This window comes from Trifolium pratense, linkage group LG2, assembly GCF_020283565.1.
Source record: "Trifolium pratense cultivar HEN17-A07 linkage group LG2, ARS_RC_1.1, whole genome shotgun sequence".
Classification (NCBI taxonomy): domain Eukaryota; kingdom Viridiplantae; phylum Streptophyta; class Magnoliopsida; order Fabales; family Fabaceae; genus Trifolium; species Trifolium pratense.
Genome location: NC_060060.1, coordinates 43,786,198 through 43,808,960, shown reverse-complemented (window position 1 = coordinate 43,808,960; position 22,763 = coordinate 43,786,198). Strand labels below are relative to the sequence as shown.

Sequence of the window (22,763 nt, the reverse complement as noted above, 5' to 3'; positions counted from 1 at the left end):
GTGAACTACTTGAAAATGTCTTGCGGGAACGATTGTGCAATTGAGCATTGTTTGCAGGTGGAGCATTGATCATCAGGTGATCCTCACGTATGTATGATTCGAGTGAATTTAAGGAAAATGCCAAGGTCTTGACACAAAAGCTTGAGGTAAATGTTGTTTCCTTGAGGACAAGGAAAGGTTTAAGTTTGGGGTTGTGATGACAAATCGTCACACTCTCTAATCCATGCCTATTTTAGCAACATTAGATACATTTTAGTAGGTTTTTAGCAATAAATATAAGAGAAATCTAACCATTAGCTTGATTACTTGTTTTGCAAGAAAACAGGAAAAACTGCAGGAAATGAATGATTTTCACTACGCTGGGGGCGTAGGCCATCACGCGCCGCGTGATGGAGCTCACAGAGAGCCAAGAGTTTGACTCTGATCACGCGCCGCGTGATGCCTTACCACGCGCGGCGTGAAGCTTTGCTGAAAAGGAAGATTGCTCTCTGACTTGATCACGCGCCGCGTGATTCTGTTACCACGCGCAGCGTAGTTGATGGATTTGCAACCACGCGCGGCGTGATAGATCTGGCGCGCGGCGTGGTTGCCTTCTGTATATATAGTTTCTGCATAATTCTGTTTTCGGGTTGGAAAATTCTGCAAAATTGATCTACATTCTGGTTTTGGAACTTCAAGATCGCGATTCAAGACTCCAGAGGATAGCTCCAAGCACATCGAGAGCATGGATTCACAAGCCATGGCGATGAAGCGAGGAAGCGAACGAAGCACGATGAGGAGCTAAGCTCCTTTGGAGGTAGGATCTAGGATAGTTTAGGATGTAGTTCAGCTTAATGTAATCTGCAAATGTTGTAAGAATTTACTCTCTCTATAGTGTTCATCCAATGCAAATCTGTTTTTAATGCCTTATAATCCTTCATTAGTGTTATAATGATTTCGAGTTAAGTCACGTGCGAGAGTATTGATTTAATTTCTGAACTGAATTGTATTGAGCACTCGAGTGTCTCCGGTCGAGAGATTGAGGCATAGAGTGTAGCGAACGATTGACGCGCGTTAATATCATTCGTTGTAGGTAGCTTCCGCCCGAGAGATCGGGGGAGTATCGACAACGAATAGAGTGGATTTTGACAAGAGATTGCGATTCACTAATTTGTCGATCTAGTTGTGAACACTTGAGTAAATTCCTATGATATAGTAGATTGCATGTGGTTTAACTATAGACTAGGCGATTCCGATGATTCTACCTCGCTTTTCCATTATATCAAAGCACGTTTTCTAGCAATTCATTACTCAACATACCCCCAATTTATGTGTATTTTCTGTCAAATGTCTATGAACACAATTCGACTAGTTTGATCACACAATCCCTGTGGATCGATATTTTTATTACTACGTGGTTTTCGTGCACTTGCGAAATAATCCATCAGTACACATTATGGACGAAATTAGAAGCTTTGTACGAGAGAAAGACAACCCAGAATAAAGCCTCTACTATTCGGCGATTGGTGAACCTCAAGTATAGAGAAACTAGGAGTGTTTCTGAACACTTGAGTGATTTTCAAAGATTGATAAATCAACTCACCAATATGAAGATGGTGCTTGAAGATGAATTGCAAGCATTATTGTTATTAAGTTCCTTGCCAGACAATTGGGACACGCTTGTGGTTTCATTGAGTAACTCGGCACCACAAGGTGTTCTAACATTGGACATTTTAAAAGATAGCATGTTCAATGAAGAAGCTAGAAGGAAGGAACAAGGAATGCCAACAGAGTCTGAGGCGCTTGTCACTGAGTATCGTGGAAGAAATATCCACAAGAAGTTCAATACTAGAGACAAGTCAAGGGGAAATTCTGGACATAATTTAAGGGGTAGGTCGTGGACAAGAAAAGACGTGGAGTGTTTTTATTGTCACGAGAAAGGTCACATGAAGAAAGAATGTAGGAAGCTCAAAAGAGAGCAACAAGAAAATGGTGATGCGAGTAACATAGCCGCTACCATTTTTCAAGGCAATGAGGTAATCTTCGTTTGTGATGATGGTCATGTTAATTTGACATCACAAGATACATGTTGGGTCGTGGATTCTGGTGCATCATTCCATGTAACCTCACGAAGGGATTTCTTTTCTTCCTATACAAGCAGTGATTTTGGTTATGTGAAGATGGGGAATGATGATAAATCCAAGATTGTGGGCATAGGAGATGTTTGCCTAGAAACAAACACTGGTTGTCGCTTAACATTGAAAGATGTGAGACATGTTCCTGACATGCGTCTCAATCTAATATCAACAGGACTTCTAGACGAAGAAGGCTATACTAGTGTGTTTGGAGATAGTAAATGGAAGCTATCAAAAAGTTCCTTGGTAGTAGCCCGAGGCAAGAAAGTAAACACTCTTTATGTGATAGAAGCCAAAGTCAATAATGGGTGTGTTAACGCTCTCGGAGAAGACTCCTCGGTCCAGCTATGGCATAAACGGCTCGGACATATGAGTGAGAAGGGACTTCAAATCCTAGCCAAAAGAGGTATTTTGGCCGGTGTGAAAGGATTGGAAATGTCGCTTAAGCCATGTACACATTGTTTGGCTGGAAAGCAACATAGAGCTTCATTTCAATATAAGGCCCCACATAGAAAGCCAAATGTTTTAGATTTGGTGCATTCTGATGTTTGTGGTCCAATGACCACTAGTACTCATGGAGGTGCAAGGTATTTTGTTACCTTTATTGATGATCACTCCAGGAAGGTTTGGGCTTATGCCCTCAAAACAAAAGATCAGGTGTTTGTTGTATTCAAACAGTTTCATGCTAGTGTTGAGAGAGAAACTGGCAAGAAGTTAAAATGTGTTCGTACTGACAATGGAGGAGAGTTTATGGGAGATTTCAAACATTACTGTATTAGTAATGGAATCCGGCATGAAAGATCTGTTCCGAAAACGCCTCAGCACAATGGAGTGGCTGAGAGAATGAACAGAACTATTGTTGAAAGAGTGAGAACAATGTTATCTCATTCCAAGTTACCGAAGAGTTTTTGGGGTGAGACTCTGATGACTGCAGTTGATTTAATCAACTTATCCCCTTCAACTCCATTGAATGGTGATGTTCCAAATAGGTTTTGGACAGGTAAAGAAGTATCCTACAATCACTTGAAGGTGTTCGGTTGTAGAGCGTTTGTTCATGTTCCAAAAGATGAAAGATCGAAACTCGACTCAAAGTCGAAGGAGTGCATCTTCTTGGGATATGGAAATGAAGAATTCGGGTACCGTTTATGGGATCCTGTAGAGAAGAAGATTATTAGAAGCAGAGATGTTATCTTCTTGGAAGACCAGAATATTGAAGATATTCAGAAGGGAGTCAAGCCTGTTATTTCTAGAGAACATCCAGTCAACTTGGATCCAGTTCCCCCTCTAGAGCATTACGGGGGAGATGAAATAAAAGATATTGGAGAAGCAGAAAATGAACCTCCAATTGGTAATGATCCAAATGAAGAAGTAACAGATGGTAATGGAAGCAACAATCATAATGAAGATATGATTGAAGACTCTAATGATGAAGAACAAGTTCCCCAATTGAGAAGATCATCTAGGATACCTAAACCTCAAACCAAATATCCTGCAACGGAATTTGTGTTACTCACTGATGGGGGAGAACCAGAGTGTTATGAAGAAGCTTTGATGGATAATCACAAAGAAGAATGGTTGAAAGCCATGCAAGAAGAAATGCAATCCTTGCATGAGAACCTGACATATAAGTTGGTAGCTTTACCGAAAGGTAAAAGAGCACTCAAAAACAAATGGGTGTACAAGTTGAAGACTGAGGAAAATAACTCACGACCTAGATACAAGGCGAGGTTAGTCGTGAAAGGCTTCAGTCAAAAGAAAGGCATAGACTTTGAAGAGATTTTTTCACCTGTGGTCAAGATGTCATCGATTCGGGTAGTGCTTGGTTTGGCTGCAAGTTTGGATCTAGATGTGGAGCAGCTAGATGTGAAGACTGCATTTCTTCATGGTGATTTAGAAGAAGAAATTTACATGGAGCAGCCAGAGGGATTCAAAGTCAAAGGCAAAGAAAACTTGGTATGTCAGTTGAAAAAGAGTTTATACGGACTTAAGCAGGCACCGCGTCAATGGTATAAGAAGTTTGATTCCTTCATGATTGATCATGGATATCGAAGGACGAATTCTGACCATTGTGTGTTTGTGAAGAGATTTCATGATGGTGAGTTCATCATACTTCTCTTGTATGTTGACGATATGTTGATCGTTGGACAAAATAGTGAGAAGATCAGCAAGTTGAAGGATGAAATGAAGAAATATTTTGCTATGAAAGACTTGGGACCGGCAAAACATATTCTTGGTATGTCCATCCGTCGTGATCGGAAGGAGCACAAGCTGTGGCTATCACAAGAAAAATATATCGAGAAGGTGTTAGAGCGGTTTCACATGGAAAAGGCAAAACCAGTTGCTACTCCACTTGCTAGTCACTTTTGTCTTAGTTCAAAGCAGAGTCCGGCAACTGAAATTGAAAAACAGGAGATGAACAAGGTGCCATATGTTTCAGCTGTTGGAAGCTTGATGTATGCAATGGTATGCACACGAGCAGATATAACACACGCGGTTGGTGTTGTTAGTAGATTCTTGGCCAATCCAGGAAAGGAGCATTGGAATGCTGTGAAGTGGATCTTGCGATATCTCAGAGGAACTTCCAAAATGAGTTTGTGCTTTGGAAGTAGAAATCCTGAACTAATTGGCTACACAGATGCAGATATGGCGGGAGATATTGATTCTAGGAAATCAACTTCTGGATTCTTGATTACATTTTCAGGGGGAGCTGTATCGTGGCAGTCTAAGCTACAAAAGTGTGTTGCTTTGTCTACCACAGAGGCAGAATTTATTGCAGCTACAGAAGCTTGCAAGGAAATGTTATGGATGAAGCGGTTCTTGCATGAATTAGGGCAAGACCAGCAGAAGTACGTCGTGCATTGAGATAGTCAAAGTGCAATCCACCTGAGCAAGAATTCAAGTTTTCACTCGAGGTCAAAACACATCGATGTGAGATATCACTGGATACGTGATATGTTAAATTCTAAGCAACTACAGCTTGAGAAAATTCACACTGATAATAATTGCTCAGATATGATGATCAAGTCTTTACCGAAGGACAAGTACGAGTTCTGCAGGAGAGCTGCTGGACTGATGGATCCCTCCACCTAAATCGGAAGGGGGAGATTGATAGTATTTCCTCTTTATGTGGAGATATAAAGAATGAGTAATCACTATCAATTATAGAAAATGAAATTAAACGCATGAGAGAATTTGTAGTGAATGAAAATGAGGAAACTTCTCATAGCCACCTATTGTTGGAATGCTCTGGCTATAAATTCATTTTCATGTTTTCATTTCTATCATCAGAGTGTGAAGAAATCCTTTTGAGAGCAAATCCAAAAGAGAGGTTATCCACCATATTTGTTGGTGAGAGTTGTAATTGATGATAAATTTCGCAAGTGCACGAAAATCACGTAGTAATAAAATATCGATCCACAGGGATTGTGTGATCAAACTAGTCGAACGGTGTTCATAGACATTATACAAAAAATACACATGAATTGGGGGTATGTTGAGTAACGAATTGCTAGAAAATGTGCTTGATAATATGGAAAAAGTGAGGTAGAATCATCGGAATCATCTAGGCTATAGCTAACCGCATGCAACCTACAATGTATAAGAACTACTCAAGTATTCACAACTAGATCGACAAAATAGTGAATCGCAATCTCTTGTCAAAATCCACTCTATTCGTTGTCGATACTCCCCCGATCTCTCGGGCGGAAGCTACCTACAACGAATGATATTAACGCGCGTCAATCGTTTGCTACACTCTATGCCTCAATCTCTCGACCGGAGACACTCGAGCGCTCAATTCAATTCAGTTCAGACATTAAATCAATACTCTCGCACGTGACTTAACTCAAAATCATTACAACACTAATGAAGGATTGTAAAGCATTAGAAACAGACTTGAATTGAATGAATACTATAAAGAGAGTATGATCTTACACAATTGCAGGTTACATTCAGATGAACTACATCCTAAACTACCTAGATTCTACCTCCGAGGGAGTTTAGCTCCTCATCGTTCTTCGTACCCTTCCTCGCTTCATCGCCACGGCTTGTGAATCCATGATCTGATGCGCTTGGAGCTCTCCGCTGGAGTGTGAATCACGATCTTCAAGTTCCAAGACCAGAATGTAGTCCAATTTTCGCAGAATTTTCCAACCCAGAAAACAGAATTATGCAGAAAATATATATACAGAAGGCAACCACGCCGCGCGCCAGATCCATCACGCCGCGCGTGGTTGCAATTTCATCAACTACGCCGCGCGTGGTAACAGAATCACGCGGCGCGTAATCAAGTCAGAGAGCATTCTTCTTCTTCAGCAAAGCTTCACGCCGCGCGTGGTCCAAAGCTACGCCGCGCGTAGGCAAGTCAGAGAGCAATCCAGTTTCTGCACAAAGGTTCACGCCGCGCGTGGTCAGTTATCACGCCGCGCGTGATCAGAGTAAAAATCTTGGCTCCCTGTGAGCTCCATCACGCGGCGCGTGATGGGCTACGCCCCCAGCGTAGTGAAAATCATTCATTTCCTGCAGTTTTTCCTGTTTTCTTGCAAAACAAGTAATCAAGCTAATGGTTAGATTTCTCTTATATTTATTGCTAAAAACTTACTAAAATGTATCTAATGTTGCTAAAATAGGCATGGATTAGAGAGTGTGACGATTTGTCATCACAACCCCAAACTTAAACCTTTCCTTGTCCTCAAGGAAACAACTTTTACCTCAAGCTTTCGTGTCAAGACCCTGGCATTTTCCTTAAATTCACTCGAATCATACATACGTGAGACTCACCTGATGATCAATGATCCACCTGCAAACATTGCTCAATTGCACAACCGTTCCCGCAAGGCATTTTCAAGTAGTTCACACTTTTCGACCAAAGCTCTATGATTTCATCACACTACTCACATGCACTCTTCAGTTTTTTTGGTAATTCACTCAAATCAACACATCAATGCAAGTCAACAATAATTTTGCAAGTAGTCTAAGAATTCCTTCGGTTCACTTTGTGCACACACATTAGAGGTCTTTTAGGGTTATAACGTGGCTTGGCTTGGGTGGATGGTGACATTTTGGGATAAGTAGTAGAAAAACTTGGAGTTAGATCCCCCTATAAGTCAACGAACATTTCCATAAACCAAAACCCCTTTTTCCTTTGAACTAAAGTGGACTAGAGAACTTTTTCAATCATCAAACAAAGTTTTGCTATTCTTAGAACTCAAGGCTATCACTTCTTTTTGTACTTCTTTTCTATTTTTCTTTCACAAACATCTCTTTTTTTTTTTTCACTTTTGTTTCTTTTTTTCTTTGCCTTGCAAAATTTGAAATTTTTCTCAATTTTTCAAATCAAAACTTTTTTTGTAAGTTCTCTAGTACCCTCACCCCAAACTTTATTTGTTGCTAATTCCAAAGAGCAACCCCAAACTTAGTGGTGAGCAATGTGCATCAACCACTAATTAGGTGCCTAACCTCCAAGAAAGTCATTCCTTTTTTCATCAAAAATTTCTTAAGGTTTTGCAAAAACATTTTCTTTTTCAGCTCAAATTGGTTAAGCAAAGGATAATTATAAGTAAGGGTGGATAGAAAGGCTCAAAGGTACCAAGAAACATGCCTCGTGTGTGCTACAAAAGTACCAATCAAATAAAAAGACGACAAGCAAAATCGAGAGACAATACATGAGTGGATATCACACATAGAAGAAAAATGAGTGTTTGGCTCAATACCTCACGGTTGGGTCGAATCAAAGAACCGGTCAAAAAGTGTGCGTTCCCTTCCTTTGCCTCTTGATCACATGAGTGCAACAAGCTATTGCACTGCAAGTTTCACATATCACACACGGAGAAAATCAAGTAATTGATACTCAAGTAACTAGAAAGAACATGCCAAAGTATTGAAACGAACTCTAAAGGTAAAAACCATTCCACAATTAAACAAAAGAAGATTCAAATTCAGAGTACACAAATAAAACATCCAGCCAATATCCAAGCAACATCAAACAATTATTCATAAAGTAGCATAAGAGTGAAAAGGAAGAAAGGACCGTAAACTCATGGGTTGCCTCCCATGAAGCGCTTCTTTCTCGTCATTAGCTTGACGCTTCATCATCACAAGTTTAGGGAGGATACTTCAACTTTGATTCAACCCGGCTCCTCTTGTTTTCTTCATTCAAAGGAGCAATATTAATATCAAATAGTAATGATTTCACACTTCCCGAATCACTCTTGAGATCTTCCCCTTTGGTCTTCAAATTGGTTCTTTCCTTCTTACTAGACCGTGATGGAGATTTCTTAGAGCCTTTCCTCACCGAAGCTTTCAATGTTGAAGTGGAAGACTTTTGAGGATTTACAACCGGATCGGGCTCTTCTTCTTTGGCCATCTTGTGCAAACAATAGATAGGAACCACACCATCCAAGTCCCATCCTAGGTCGTCATTCACTTTCTCCGCTTCTTTCAACAAGTCATTCTCTTCTAGTGGAGTGAGCAAATCACTTATGATCACGGGTTTCCTAGAGTCGCCACCCAAAAACACATACTTCCATTTAGGAGGAAGTTCTTTCAATTCCGGTGGCTTTTTTATTTCCTTTGGCTCTTTCTCCTCTTCTAGGGGGTTATCCAAGTTTTGAAGAAATATTTCAATCTCATGATCCCACTCTTCTTCTTTCTCATCTATTACCACTTCCTCTAGCACTTCCACTCTGAAACATTCGGATACCACTCCACAAACTTCAAGGTCTTGGTTCTTGACCCTCTTCATCCTAGGATAAGGCATTCTAGCATATGGTGAAGGAACTTGAAACTTGGAATCCTTCACAAGAGGTTTCTTGCCTTTCTTGGCACTAGACTCATTCTCCACTCTCTTTTCAACTTCACCCTCATAAGCTTTTTCTTCCTTATTTTTTTCTTCTTTCTTATTTTCTCTTCTATTTTCAACTACACCATCCTTCATCTTTTCAACTACACCATTTTTACTCTCATCATTCTTAGGATTCTCCACTACTTTTTGTGATGAAACTTCTCTACTTTTCAAATTAATGGAATTACAACTTTCATTACGAGGATCCGTGGTGTTTCCACAAAAACCACTTTGAGTTTGTAGAGAAGAGACTTGACTTACTAGTTGACCCATTTGGTTTTCGAGATGTTTGATGGAGGCTTCATGACGTTCGCTTGACACCTCTTGGTTTGCCTTCATCACCTCAAAATTGCTTTGAGTCATCTTCATGGCCAAGATAAGAGTATCTTCAAAAGATTCAAGGTGATCTTCAAAATGTTGATCTTGAGGAAATGCTTGATTCAGATTAGCTCCATAAGAACAATCCATGTGATTCTTCACTCCAAGATTGAAGGTGTTGACATGAGGATTATTTTGAAAGGTTGCTTGCACCATACATTGAGCTTCTAATTGTTTGGTAATGATTTGTAGAAACACATTATTGAACTTGCAACTAGTTAAAAGTGCCTCTTGATTGTATGATTCAAACATGTCTTCCTTCCACTTTACGATTTGCTCGTGCTGCTTTCTCAATCTCAGAATCGAATTCCAGCTCAATTGGACCTGTTCTCCACATGCACAAGGAAGCACACAAGTAGAACGTTCCGGTAGAAAATATAAAATAGAAAAATAAAGAAAACACAGAAAATATGAACACTATCGCCTTGTCGAATCAATCACAATCCCCGGCAACGGCGCCAAAAACTTGATGATAAATTTCGCAAGTGCACGAAAATCACGTAGTAATAAAATATCGATCCACAGGGATTGTGTGATCAAACTAGTCGAACGGTGTTCATAGACATTATACAAAAAATACACATGAATTGGGGGTATGTTGAGTAACGAATTGCTAGAAAATGTGCTTGATAATATGGAAAAAGTGAGGTAGAATCATCGGAATCATCTAGGCTATAGCTAACCGCATGCAACCTACAATGTATAAGAACTACTCAAGTATTCACAACTAGATCGACAAAATAGTGAATCGCAATCTCTTGTCAAAATCCACTCTATTCGTTGTCGATACTCCCCCGATCTCTCGGGCGGAAGCTACCTACAACGAATGATATTAACGCGCGTCAATCGTTTGCTACACTCTATGCCTCAATCTCTCGACCGGAGACACTCGAGCGCTCAATTCAATTCAGTTCAGACATTAAATCAATACTCTCGCACGTGACTTAACTCAAAATCATTACAACACTAATGAAGGATTGTAAAGCATTAGAAACAGACTTGAATTGAATGAATACTATAAAGAGAGTATGATCTTACACAATTGCAGGTTACATTCAGATGAACTACATCCTAAACTACCTAGATTCTACCTCCGAGGGAGTTTAGCTCCTCATCGTTCTTCGTACCCTTCCTCGCTTCATCGCCACGGCTTGTGAATCCATGATCTGATGCGCTTGGAGCTCTCCGCTGGAGTGTGAATCACGATCTTCAAGTTCCAAGACCAGAATGTAGTCCAATTTTCGCAGAATTTTCCAACCCAGAAAACAGAATTATGCAGAAAATATATATACAGAAGGCAACCACGCCGCGCGCCAGATCCATCACGCCGCGCGTGGTTGCAATTTCATCAACTACGCCGCGCGTGGTAACAGAATCACGCGGCGCGTAATCAAGTCAGAGAGCATTCTTCTTCTTCAGCAAAGCTTCACGCCGCGCGTGGTCCAAAGCTACGCCGCGCGTAGGCAAGTCAGAGAGCAATCCAGTTTCTGCACAAAGGTTCACGCCGCGCGTGGTCAGTTATCACGCCGCGCGTGATCAGAGTAAAAATCTTGGCTCCCTGTGAGCTCCATCACGCGGCGCGTGATGGGCTACGCCCCCAGCGTAGTGAAAATCATTCATTTCCTGCAGTTTTTCCTGTTTTCTTGCAAAACAAGTAATCAAGCTAATGGTTAGATTTCTCTTATATTTATTGCTAAAAACTTACTAAAATGTATCTAATGTTGCTAAAATAGGCATGGATTAGAGAGTGTGACGATTTGTCATCAGTAATAATCAATTTGTATTATTATTCAATTAAACAGAAGAAATTCTTGTTATTCCATTGTTATTGTTATTATTATTATAGTGGGAAAAGTTTGATCCAGGGATAATCAATCATCCGCCGACCTTGTATTAGGTGTGTTTTGTGTTATCTTTCCCAACAAAACTTACTGCTGGAAACAATGAAACAAACTGCCATTAAACCGAAGAAAGAAGGAAGGATTGTAAATGTTGCATCAAGACGTCATAAATTATCATATTCTGAAGGGATTAGATTAGATTCGATAAGATTAATGATGAATCAGGGTAACAGTTTCTTAATGGCATAAATTTCAGTACAATCATTTATATTAATGATATTTGCAAATGTTCCCCCTCAGCTCTTTTAATTCTCATCGGTGATTGTATGATATATAAAATCAAGTATTTGACATTTTCAATAATGTTCACATTTTTCAGGTATAACAGTTTGTCTGCCTATGGACAGTCAAAGTTTGCCAATGTTTTGCATGCTAATGAACTTGCAAGATATCTAAAGGTGACTCACTTGTTTGAGGTTTTTATGTTAAGCAACTTCGAAGCTTTGAAATGCGAGATATTTTTATGTTTTACTATTTATCGTTGTTGGTTTTGTTATGCTAATGGATGTTTATTTATAACAGGAGGAGGGCACAATAATTACTGCAAACTCACTTAACCCAGGAGCGATTGCCACCAATCTATTTCGTTATCACAGTTTAATCGATGGTAATTCCATCTTTCCCGTTCTATTTTTCGTCTCAAAAAAGATTTTATGCCAAAAAACTAGATCAACATTCAACTTCTTGTTCGCATTGATGGATGGTGCACAATGCACATATTGACAATTCGGGCGTATTCCTTATGCAGGATTTGTTGGTCTAATTGGTAGATACGCAATGAAAAGTATACAACAGGTAATAATCTAACTGAAGAATTTGTTTAGTTCTTTTTTCTTACAGGTCACAGTCTAGCGCAAGATATGTGTAAATAAATTCATAGAAAACTTCCTCTAATTCTTGTTATCATAGGGAGCAGCAACCACATGTTATGTCGCATTGCATCCACAAGTTAAAGGGCTGAGCGGTTGCTACTTTGTGGACTGTAATTTAGCTGAAACAAGTTCACAAGCAGGTGATCAAGAGCTTGCAAGGAAACTATGGGAGTATAGCTCAAATTTGATTAAAACTTTATATTATCACTCCTAAGTTGTAAGCATTATTTTTTTTGAAGCCCATACCTCCATAATCTTTGCTTACCGAGAGGCGTTCCCAAGAGAGCCAGTGTAATCCGCGGCCATTGTTACCACTATGACCCCACCAAAACGAGTTGAGCATTTTTTCTATTTCATCAATAAGAGTAATTGGAAGAAGAAAAATGCTCATCACATAAGTCGGAATGGATTGTAAAATAGATTTAATCATAATTTCCTTGCCTGCTTGAGAGAGGTGTCGACTACTCCAAGAATTTATCTTCCTCCAAATTCTATCCTTGATAAATTTAAAACTATACAGTTATTATAAATGTCGTCTTTAAGGATAAATTTGATTCTGAATTAAATTTTCTTTTTTATTTTTATTATACTACTTCAACTGCAATTTACTTGTTATTATTTTTGTCATTTTTCAGTATTTTCAAAATAATTAAGGAGGTTGTAAGAAAATAAAAAATAATATAGTTCTACTCTAACACACTCCCATTTTCCATTTTGCTCTGTTTTTTTCTTTTTATATAAAAAAAATCAATTTTAATTTGCAGAAGGGTTTGAACCTGCGTCCTAAAGATGCATAAATAGTTTGTGCTATAAATAGTTTCTATCCAAATGTATATATCTACAATTATTTTGTGAATGAATCACAATTTTTTATCAGTAAAAAAAATGCATAATTTATATTTTTTCTAATTAAATGCATAATTATTTTCAAATAAACACAATAATTCTTTTTTTGAGTATAAATGTAATATAGGTATTAGGGTACGTTTCGTCTAGCATTTTTTAGAGCTTATGCAAACAACTTATGCAATATATATTACGTTTTATGCTATTTTATAAGTTCACACTAGTGAAAATTGTAATTTTATAAGCTATTTTATCATAAACTACCTTGACAAACTTATCATAATATATAAAATTACATAAGCTGTTAACATAAGCTCTAAAAAAAACCGGACCAAACGAGTCTTTACTTCAAAATCAACTATAATAACTTTAAGTCATTTGATATACGTGAAACAAACCAAATATAAAAAATAAAAAAAATGAACCAAACAAAAAAAAAAGCACAAAATACAGGTGCCAAATAACCAAAACGAAACAAACGACAATAATAATTAAATAAATTGAATTTAATAAATTCCCCTACATCATAGATTCAGCAATTGTCACGTCATCAACCAACTCGTCAAATTGATAAGTATCAGAAAACCAACAGGTCATCAACAAACTCCTCAAATTCCCCTTCTCTGCATCCACATTTATTGGTATAACATTAGATGATAAATCGAATTCCAATTTTGGTACATGAGCTATCTTATGCCAATCTTCCCCTGTTTCTTTCTTGCATCGCTTCACCAGATTAGGACATTCATAAATACGTAATTCATGCAAGTTTTTGAGTTCTTTAAAGCTAGCTGGTAATGCGGTTAATTTGGGACACCAACGGATTTCTAATGTTTGAAGAGAAGTCATGGTCCCCAACCAGTCTGGCAAGGTTACAAGAGAATCAATATATGACAAATTCAAATTTTGCAGCGAGGGAATACCTTCTAAGCCATTTGGTAAAGTTCCATCGAAGATTGTCAATTGACGAAGGGAAGTTAGGCTGTTGTTAGAAATTGATTTTCTTCTTAAGCCCATATCCATTGTGATCCAAGCCCATCCATTGTAGGATCCCTCCATAACATTTTGTATGTGATACACTTGGCTTGTTGCAAGTATCACACTTGTATTATTGCATGTAGTTTCCTTACCACTTGTATAGATGCATGTATTTCCTTTACCACTTGTTATGTTGCATGTATTTCTCTTGACACTTGTCTTCATGCATGTAAGCTAAGTAGTTGCTCCTTCTACTATAAATAGGAGTTCACAATGTACCTTGAATCATCCATCAAGTAGCAACATAACATTTTCCTCCAAAACTTTATTGTCTTTCTAGTTTTCTAGTTTCTCTAACCTTCTTCTCCACCACTTTACAATAGCCTTTGTTTTTTCTTACATGGTATCAAGAGCTTCATTGATCTTAACGGGTCTGTGAGGAAACAAAACCAGCAAGAACAAGAAAACATTCATAAAAAAACCTTTATACACCATAAATGGCTTCCAACAATAGTTCTTTACCTCCACCTCCTATGTTTGTAGGAGAAAACTATCATTTGTGGGCTGCAAAAATGAAAACTTATTTGAGAGCTCAAAGTTTATGGGATGTTGTGGAAAATGGAAGCACCCCACCGGCTCTTCCAAACAACCCAACAGTAGCTCAAATAAGAAATCACAATGAGGAAGTGGCAAAAGAAGGAAGAGCACTTGCCATAATACATGCAGCTTTACATGATGATATATTTATCAAGATCTTGAATCTTGAGACTGCAAAAGAAGCTTGGGACAAGCTGAAGGAAGAGTTCCAAGGGAGTGAAAGAACAAAGAAGATGCAAGTGTTGAACTTGAGAAGAGAGTTTGAAGCACTAAAAATGAAAGAAACCGAAACTGTTAGAGAATTTTCTGACAGAATTTCGAAGGTGGTTTCACAAATCAGATTGCTGGGAGAGGATCTCAGTGATCAAAGAGTTGTGGAAAAAATTTTAGTGTGTCTTCCCGAGAGGTTTGAAGCAAAAATATCTTCTCTCGAAGAAACTAAGGACTTTTCTCAAATCACACTTGCAGAGCTTGTTAATGCTTTGCAAGCTACTAAGCAGAGAAGATCTTTAAGGTTGGAAGAAAGTGTTGAAGGTGCTTTTGTGGCAAACACCAAAGGCAAAAACCAAAGCTACAATAGTTTTGGGAAAAAACCTTTTGGTGAGAAGAAAGGGAAAGGAAAAAAGGAGGATGTCAACAACAAAGGAGAGAGCTGGAAAAAGAAGTTTCCAACTTGTCAACATTGCAAAAAAGATACTCATTTAGAGAAGCATTGTTGGTATAGACCAGATGTTAAATGCAGAGCCTGCAATCAACTTGGTCATGTGGAGAAGGTTTGCAAAAACAAAGCAAACCAGCAGAGACAACAAGCCCAAGTTGTCGAACACCACCAACAAGAGGAGCAATTATTCATGGCTTCTTGCTATTCATCCGGAAGTAGCAAAGAAACATGGCTAATAGATAGTGGGTGCACCAATCACATGACTCATAATGTTGACATTTTTAAGGAACTTGATAAGTCATTCTTCTCTAAAGTTACTATTGGCAATGGAGAACATGTTGATGTCAAAGGAAAAGGTGTTGTAGCTGTTGAAACTCCCTCAGGTATCAAATATATCTCAGATGTTTTATTTGTACATGAAATAAATCAAAGTCTTTTAAGTGTGGGGCAAATGATGGAGAAGAACTATTCATTGCATTTCAAAGACAAGAGATGCACTATTTTAGATCCTTCTGGATCTAAGTTAATGAATGTTGAAATGAGGGGTAAAAGTTTTCCAATAGAGTGGAAACAAATAACCATGCATGCTTTTTCAAGTAGTGTTAATGATTCCTCCTTGTGTCATAAAAGGTTGGGTCACTTTAGTTATTCAACCGTGAAACAAATGAGTTCTCATGATTTGGTTGAAAATTTACCAATCATCGAAGATGTTGTTGACATGTGTGATGTATGTCAATATGGAAAACAAAGTAGATTGTCATTTCCCGCTGCGTCAACCTGGAGAGCTTCTGAAAAGTTACAGCTGATATACACTGATGTGTGTGGTCCGATGCCAATGACATCTTTAAATGGCAGCAAGTATTTTCTGCTATTTATAGATGATTTTACAAGGATGAGCTGGGTAATTTTTCTTAAGCAAAAGTCGGATGTGTTTCCTGCATTTCAGAGTTTCAAACTTATGGTTGAAAGAGAGACTGATTGTCAGATTAAAAAGCTCAGATCTGATAATGGAACTGAGTATACAGCAGGGGAATTTAAAACCTTTTGTGAGCAAGCTGGAATTCACCATCAATTTACTGTTCCATACACTCCTCAACAAAATGGAGTGAAAGGAAGAACAGGACCATCATGGAGATGGCCCGGTGTTTGCTCTTTGAGAAAGGTATTCCTAAAACTTTTTGGGCTGAGGCTGTAAACACCTCAGTTTACTTGCTGAATTTGTTGCTTACCAAAGCCTTGAAGGGAAAAACACCCTTTGAAGCATGGTATGAAAGAAAGCCATCTGTTGAACATTTAAGAATATTTGGATGCGTGTGTTATGTTCACGTTCCAAGTGTGAAAAGAGATAAATTGGAAACCAAATCTGTGGTTGGTATCTTTTTGGGGTACAGCAGTAACTCCAAAGGGTATCGAATTTATAATTTGGAGACCAAAAAAATTCTGGTTAGCAGAGATGTGAAGTTTGATGAGTACTCTAAATGGAATTGGGAGAAAAGTCAAGCAGAAGGTTCAAGTAAGGTATTGCCTGCTGAAGATAGTTTGGAAGATGAAAATTCAAACTATGATAGTGATGATGATTTTCCAATCCGAGGTACTAGAACCTTGGATGATATTTATGCAAGGTGCAATATAGCTACATTAGAGCCTACACGGTATGCTGAAGCTGCTAATGTTGAAGGATGGAAAGTTGCCATGCAGGAGGAGATGAAGATGATAGAGAAAAATCAAACATGGCAGCTTGTAGACAAACCAGAAAATCAAAAGGTTATTGGTGTTAAGTGGGTTTATAGAACCAAACTCAATCCTGATGGTTCTATAAATAAACTTAAGGCCAGATTGGTGGTAAAAGGTTATTTTCAACAACATGGTGTTGATTTTTCAGACACTTTTGCACCTGTTGCAAGACATGATACAATTAGGCTGTTGGTTGCCTTAGCAGCAAAATTAGGCTGGAAAATTTATCATTTTGATGTTAAATCAGCTTTTTTCAATGGGTTGCTTGATGAAGACATTTATGTCGACCAACCTGAAGGTTTTAAGGTTGCAGGAAGTGAAAATAAAGTTTACAAGCTTCACAAAGCCCTCTATGGCTTAAAACAAGCACCAAGAGCATGGTATAGCAGAATTGATGGCTATCTCCTGCAAAGTGGTTTTAAAAGAAGTGAAAATGAAGCTACTTTGTATGTTAAGTGGTCGAAGAATGAAGTGAAGCTAATAGTTTCCTTGTATGTTGATGATTTGTTGGTTATAGGGAATGAATCCAATTCTCTAAGACAATTCAAGCAAGCTATGGAGAATGAATTTGAGATGACAGATTTGGGTGAAATGAAATATTTTCTTGGAATGGAGATTTTTCAGTCAAATGTTGGAATCTTCATTTCACAAAAGAAATATGCTTTGGAGGTATTAAAGAAGTTTCATATGGATAAGTGCAAGCCTGTTTCCACACCTCTGGTTGTGAATGAAAAATTATCAAAGGATGATGGTGATAATAGTGCAGATGCTTCTATTTATAGAAGTATAATTGGAAGTTTGTTGTATCTTTCAGCAACCAGACCTGATATAATGTTTGCTGCTAGCTTACTTTCCAGGTTTATGCATTCTCCAAGTCAAGTTCATCTTGGTGCAGCTAAGAGAGTTTTGAGGTATATAAAGGGTACAACTGATTATGGTTTGCATTTCTTGAAAAATGAAAGTGGAGACCTCCAAGGATATACAGATAGTGACTGGGCTGGAAGTGTAGATGATGCCAAAAGTACCTCTGGTTATGTTTTCTCATTTGGCAGTGCTGTGTTCTCATGGAATTCAAAGAAGCAAGAAGTGGTCGCCCAATCATCAGCTGAAGCTGAGTATATTTCTGCTGCTGCAGCAACAAATCAAACTATTTGGCTAAGGAAGATTTTATCAGATGTGGGACAATTTCAAAGCAAAGCTACTGTCATATGGGTGGATAACAAATCTGCTATTGCCATAGCAAAGAATCCAGTCCAACATGGAAGAACCAAACACATCAAGGTTAAATATCATGCTATTAGAGAAGCTGAAAAATCAAAGGAAATCAGTTTGGAGCATTGCAATTCAGAAAATCAAATTGCAGATATAATGACTAAAGCTCTTTCCAAGGGAAAGTTTGAAGAGTTGAGGTCAATGCTTGGAGTATTCAAGAAAAACATCAAGGAGGAGTGTTAGAAATTGATGTTCTTCTTAAGCCCATATCCATTGTGATCCAAGCCCATCCATTGTAGGATCCCTCCATAACATTTTGTATGTGATACACTTGGCTTGTTGCAAGTATCACACTTGTATTATTGCATGTAGTTTCCTTACCACTTGTATAGATGCATGTATTTCCTTTACCACTTGTTATGTTGCATGTATTTCTCTTGACACTTGTCTTCATGCATGTAAGCTAAGTAGTTGCTCCTTCTACTATAAATAGGAGTTCACAATGTACCTTGAATCATCCATCAAGTAGCAACATAACATTTTCCTCCAAAACTTTATTGTCTTTCTAGTTTTCTAGTTTCTCTAACCTTCTTCTCCACCACTTTACAATAGCCTTTGTTTTTTCTTACAGCTGTTCATACCTTTCGGCAAGGATTCTAAGCTACTGCAAAATGCAAATACTAGACTCTCAAGACAAGTCAGGTTTTTCATACCTTCTGACAAGGATTTTAAGCTACTGCACGATGAAAATGTCAAAACTTGAAGAGAACTCAAACCTTGCAGTACACACTCAGGGACAGACTCAAGCTCATGACATTTGAAAATGTGTAGTTCTTGTAGGGAACTGAGACAGTTGAGTTCATTAGGTAGTACCTTCAGTTCATAAATTTTACAATGTAAAGTTTTTTGAGATTATGCATACTACCTGCAATTCCCCTCAGGAAAGATGCACCATCATTATTAGAATCTTCAATTTTCCAACTAGCATAAAAAGTCTCAACAGATGGAAGGGATATTGGAAATGCAAGCTTTGGGGTCCCCTTTATGCTCAAGTTGGACAGTTGTGATAGCATCTCTACACCTTCAGCTTTCAACACCCTCTCTAAATTTGGTAAATCACGTAATGTCATTTTCTTTAATGATGGAAAAGCCTTTTTGGTCGCACCTTCATACAAGTCATCATCAATGTACTTCAAGTCTCTCATTCCAGACACAAAAAGAGTTGCTAAACATGGTAATTTACCAAGTGGAGGAAGTCGGTCACAGTTTCTGCAGTCGTAAAGTATAACCTCAACCAGACCTTCCAAAATAGAAGTATTTCTCATCCAATTTGGAATATTTATTCCCTTATAACCCTTCATCCCAAAATATTTGAGACCTTTGTGAGGTTCAAGGGCTTCAAGGATTTGCTCAGCGCCAGTACCACTGCCTTTTGAATTAACATCCCCACCCCATGACAAGTATAACTGACTTAATTCCTTCTTGTCAATTAAATTAGCTTCTCTGGCATCTGTTTCATTCGACACATTCTCAAGGCCTTTGATGTGTAGCTTGCCTCCTAGTTGTAAGTTATGTAGCTCTGCTAAACCGAACCTACCCTTCGAACCAACAATGAAAGTGCTTAATGTTCTCAAATGAGTTAACCCTCCAATATTAGTAGGCATTGATCTTAATGAGAAACACTTGTAATCACGAGATGTCTGAGATCTTGTAGTTGTGTCAATTGCTTGGGAAGACTAATAAGACTGGAACAATCATCAAGTTTTAGTGTTTGTAATTTTCTTAGGCTACAAATAGACTCAGGCAGGGTTTCAATGGTGCTATCATAAATTTCCAAGTACCTCAAATGGATAAAATTCTTCAAGGCTGAGAGTTGAGAACAGTTTGTACTTAATACTCGGAGAGGAGTGATTGATGGAAACACACTTAAACTTGATTTAGGCTGATTAAATTGAAGAACAGTCCGCAAGGATTCTACAGTTTTGAACGGAATCAAGTTGTATTGGAATTTTTCATCAACATTGAAACAACTAATATGATGAACTCTTTTTGACAAAGTAGTCAAGCTAGCAGTTTCTAAAGCTAAGCATTGCTGTCCCATAATGGAGCTAGCAATATCATGGAATATATCATGCATTTTGAATGTAACTTTACCTTTTCCATCAGTTTCAACTTCTTGAAAAAATGATCTTTGGCATAGTTCATTCCACATATCATTGCCTACATGCTCCACCTCTAAATTTCCTCTGGACGAAATAAATTCATTGGCCATCCAAAGATGAATTAGATCTTCCTTCACCATTTTAAAATCTTTAGGAAATATAGCACAAAAGGTAAAACATGGCCTCAACGATAATTTTAGATTGTAGTAGCTCAGTGTTAAAGCAGACTTGGTAGCATCATCATACAACTTCCAAATCTCACTTTTCTCTATAGAATCCCATTGATGTTCCTCAGTTTTAAAACGCAAAAGGCTTCCTAGTGCTTTGGCGGCAAGAGCTGAACCACCACATTTTCTCACAATATTCTTTCCAATCTTAACAAGCTCCGCACGCATTTCCCTGTTTGGTCCAAACAATGACCAAGCTTGTTGTCTAAACACTGACCAAATATCATCATCTGATAAACCTACCAAATGATGAGCAGGATGAGGTCCCACAATGCTTGCAACAGTCTCAAGTCGAGTAGTGACTAAAATTGATGCACCTTTTGTTCCATTTTGCAACGGATACTTGAACCCGCTCCAATTCTCTGGGTCTTCACTCCAAACATCATCAAGGACAAGCAAATACCTTTTGGTTTGCAAAATTTGTTGAACCTTTTTTTGCATTGATTCCAAGGAAATGAGATCTGGATTTTTTCCATCTACGATTTCTATGATGGACCGGAAAAGCTTCATGATATTGAAATCATCAGAAACACAAACCCATATTTTCAAAGGAATGTGAGCAATTACCCTTTCATCATTGAAAACTAGTTGAGCGAGTGCTGTTTTTCCATATCCACCGTGGCCAACAATGGAATATACAGAGAGTTCATCTCTGTCACAAGCATGATTGACAAGAAAATCAACAACCTTCTCCCTATCCTCATCTCTTCCATGAATTTGGGGTTCAGTGATGACAGAGGTAGTTTGGCGCCGTACATCATCTTCAAGACGATGCTCCATGTTTCCCGTATTTAATCCAAACTTGACCCTTTCTTCAGCAATAGCATCAATCCTTTCAGCAACATTTTTCATCTTCTTTCCAAGGCTACGATGCGCATATAGCTTCTTAGGATGGATGATGGAGTATTTGTCCTTGTAAGCTTCGGAAACTATTGAACATTCGTCCAATATATCTTCAAGAACATGTGCTGCATCAGTCAGGTTCTGCAGCCAATGTTTCACACCATCACTTGTGATTTGCTTCTCATCAGCATCTTTTAGGACAGCACGAATGGCACCGAGATTACTTAATAGCTTTTCAGCATGTATGTTAACACCTTTAAATGTTGCATACTCCTCTTGGACATAAGGTGTCAGTTGTGAAATCAAAGTTCCTACTAAATTGAAAGCCATTTTCAGGTGTATGAGAATTGGAATGAATCAAAGTTTAGCTCTTGAAAGATGAATATGCTAAATTATTTGTTTTCAGATATTATCAATAAAATGAATGGTTATAGTTGTTGGGTAAGTTTTCAAAGTTGGCTCCTCTGATTAGTATCAAAGTTGACAAGTTGAGAAAAGAGTTAAAAAACAAGTTGTGACTTGTGAGGCATTCTTTGAGATAACGTTGCTCTTGAAAGATGAATTTGCTAAATTATTTGTTTTCAAAGATTATCTATAAAATGATTGGTTATAGTTGTCATATAACTTTTCAAAGTTGGCTCCTCTAGCTAAACAAATCAAACAATCAGTATACATTATTATTGTACACGACAGTGAGGAAGAAAAACCAAGTTGTGATTTGTGAAGGTACATGACAGTGACAAAAAGAAACAAGTTGTGAAGGCACACATCAATGAGTAAATATACAAAATTGGGAATCTTTTCATATGAAACATCATGTCCATTCATTTGATCAATGAGTAAAAAACTTGTTCACTTTCAAAGGTATGGTTGCCAAGTTTGATTTATATGTGAACAATTTTGAAAGGCAAAGAATAGTATGTTACTTGGCGTTTGGAATTAATACTCCTCATCAATTTGCTATTCATTTTATGAGTTGAATGTAGTAAAGTATTCATTCATAATTGATTCATTCTTGGCATTAAATTAATAGCATAAAACGGCACAATGCCTACAAAAGTAACAAAATCAAAGTGTTAGGAATACCCAAGTCTACGGATTTATCGCGTTGAAGTCCAAATCATCATTAATTGAATCTTTAGTAAGTTGAAACTTGAAGTTGATCTGAAAATTCAAACCACTACAATAGATGGGGGCGGCATCGTCGTATGCTCGACGTTAGTTGCCCTGGTTTATATCCCGGAGTACTCCTATGGCCGATCTGTCACCCAACCTACTCAAAAATCTAAAGGCTTGACCCCGTCCCGTTTAGACAGTTTTTTTTTAAAAAAAAAATACTATATGAATAACACTTATTCCCTCTGGTCTCAAATGTAATCAAAGATTCTTTTTTCAAA

At 38.0% G+C, this 22,763-nt stretch overlaps 1 protein-coding gene, 1 long non-coding RNA gene and 1 pseudogene across 2 annotated transcripts; 2 read left to right on the top strand and 1 right to left on the bottom strand.

Moving 5' to 3' along the window:
- The first annotated feature begins 5,296 nt into the window (after positions 1-5,296).
- LOC123904758 (short-chain dehydrogenase TIC 32, chloroplastic-like) lies at positions 5,297-12,320 on the top strand. Its single transcript, XM_045954383.1, has 5 exons — positions 5,297-5,442; positions 11,554-11,632; positions 11,757-11,841; positions 11,983-12,029; positions 12,144-12,320. Exons 1-5 carry the CDS (start codon positions 5,297-5,299, stop codon positions 12,318-12,320), a joined length of 534 nt encoding a protein of 177 aa, XP_045810339.1.
- Positions 12,321-13,289: 969 nt separating this feature from the next.
- On the bottom strand, positions 13,290-21,970 carry LOC123906120 (annotated as a pseudogene).
- LOC123906121 lies at positions 13,959-18,505 on the top strand. The gene is made up of 3 exons (XR_006808765.1): positions 13,959-14,069; positions 15,257-15,258; positions 18,372-18,505. It is a non-coding gene; the product is annotated as an uncharacterized LOC123906121 (long non-coding RNA).
- Positions 21,971-22,763: the final 793 nt, after the last annotated feature.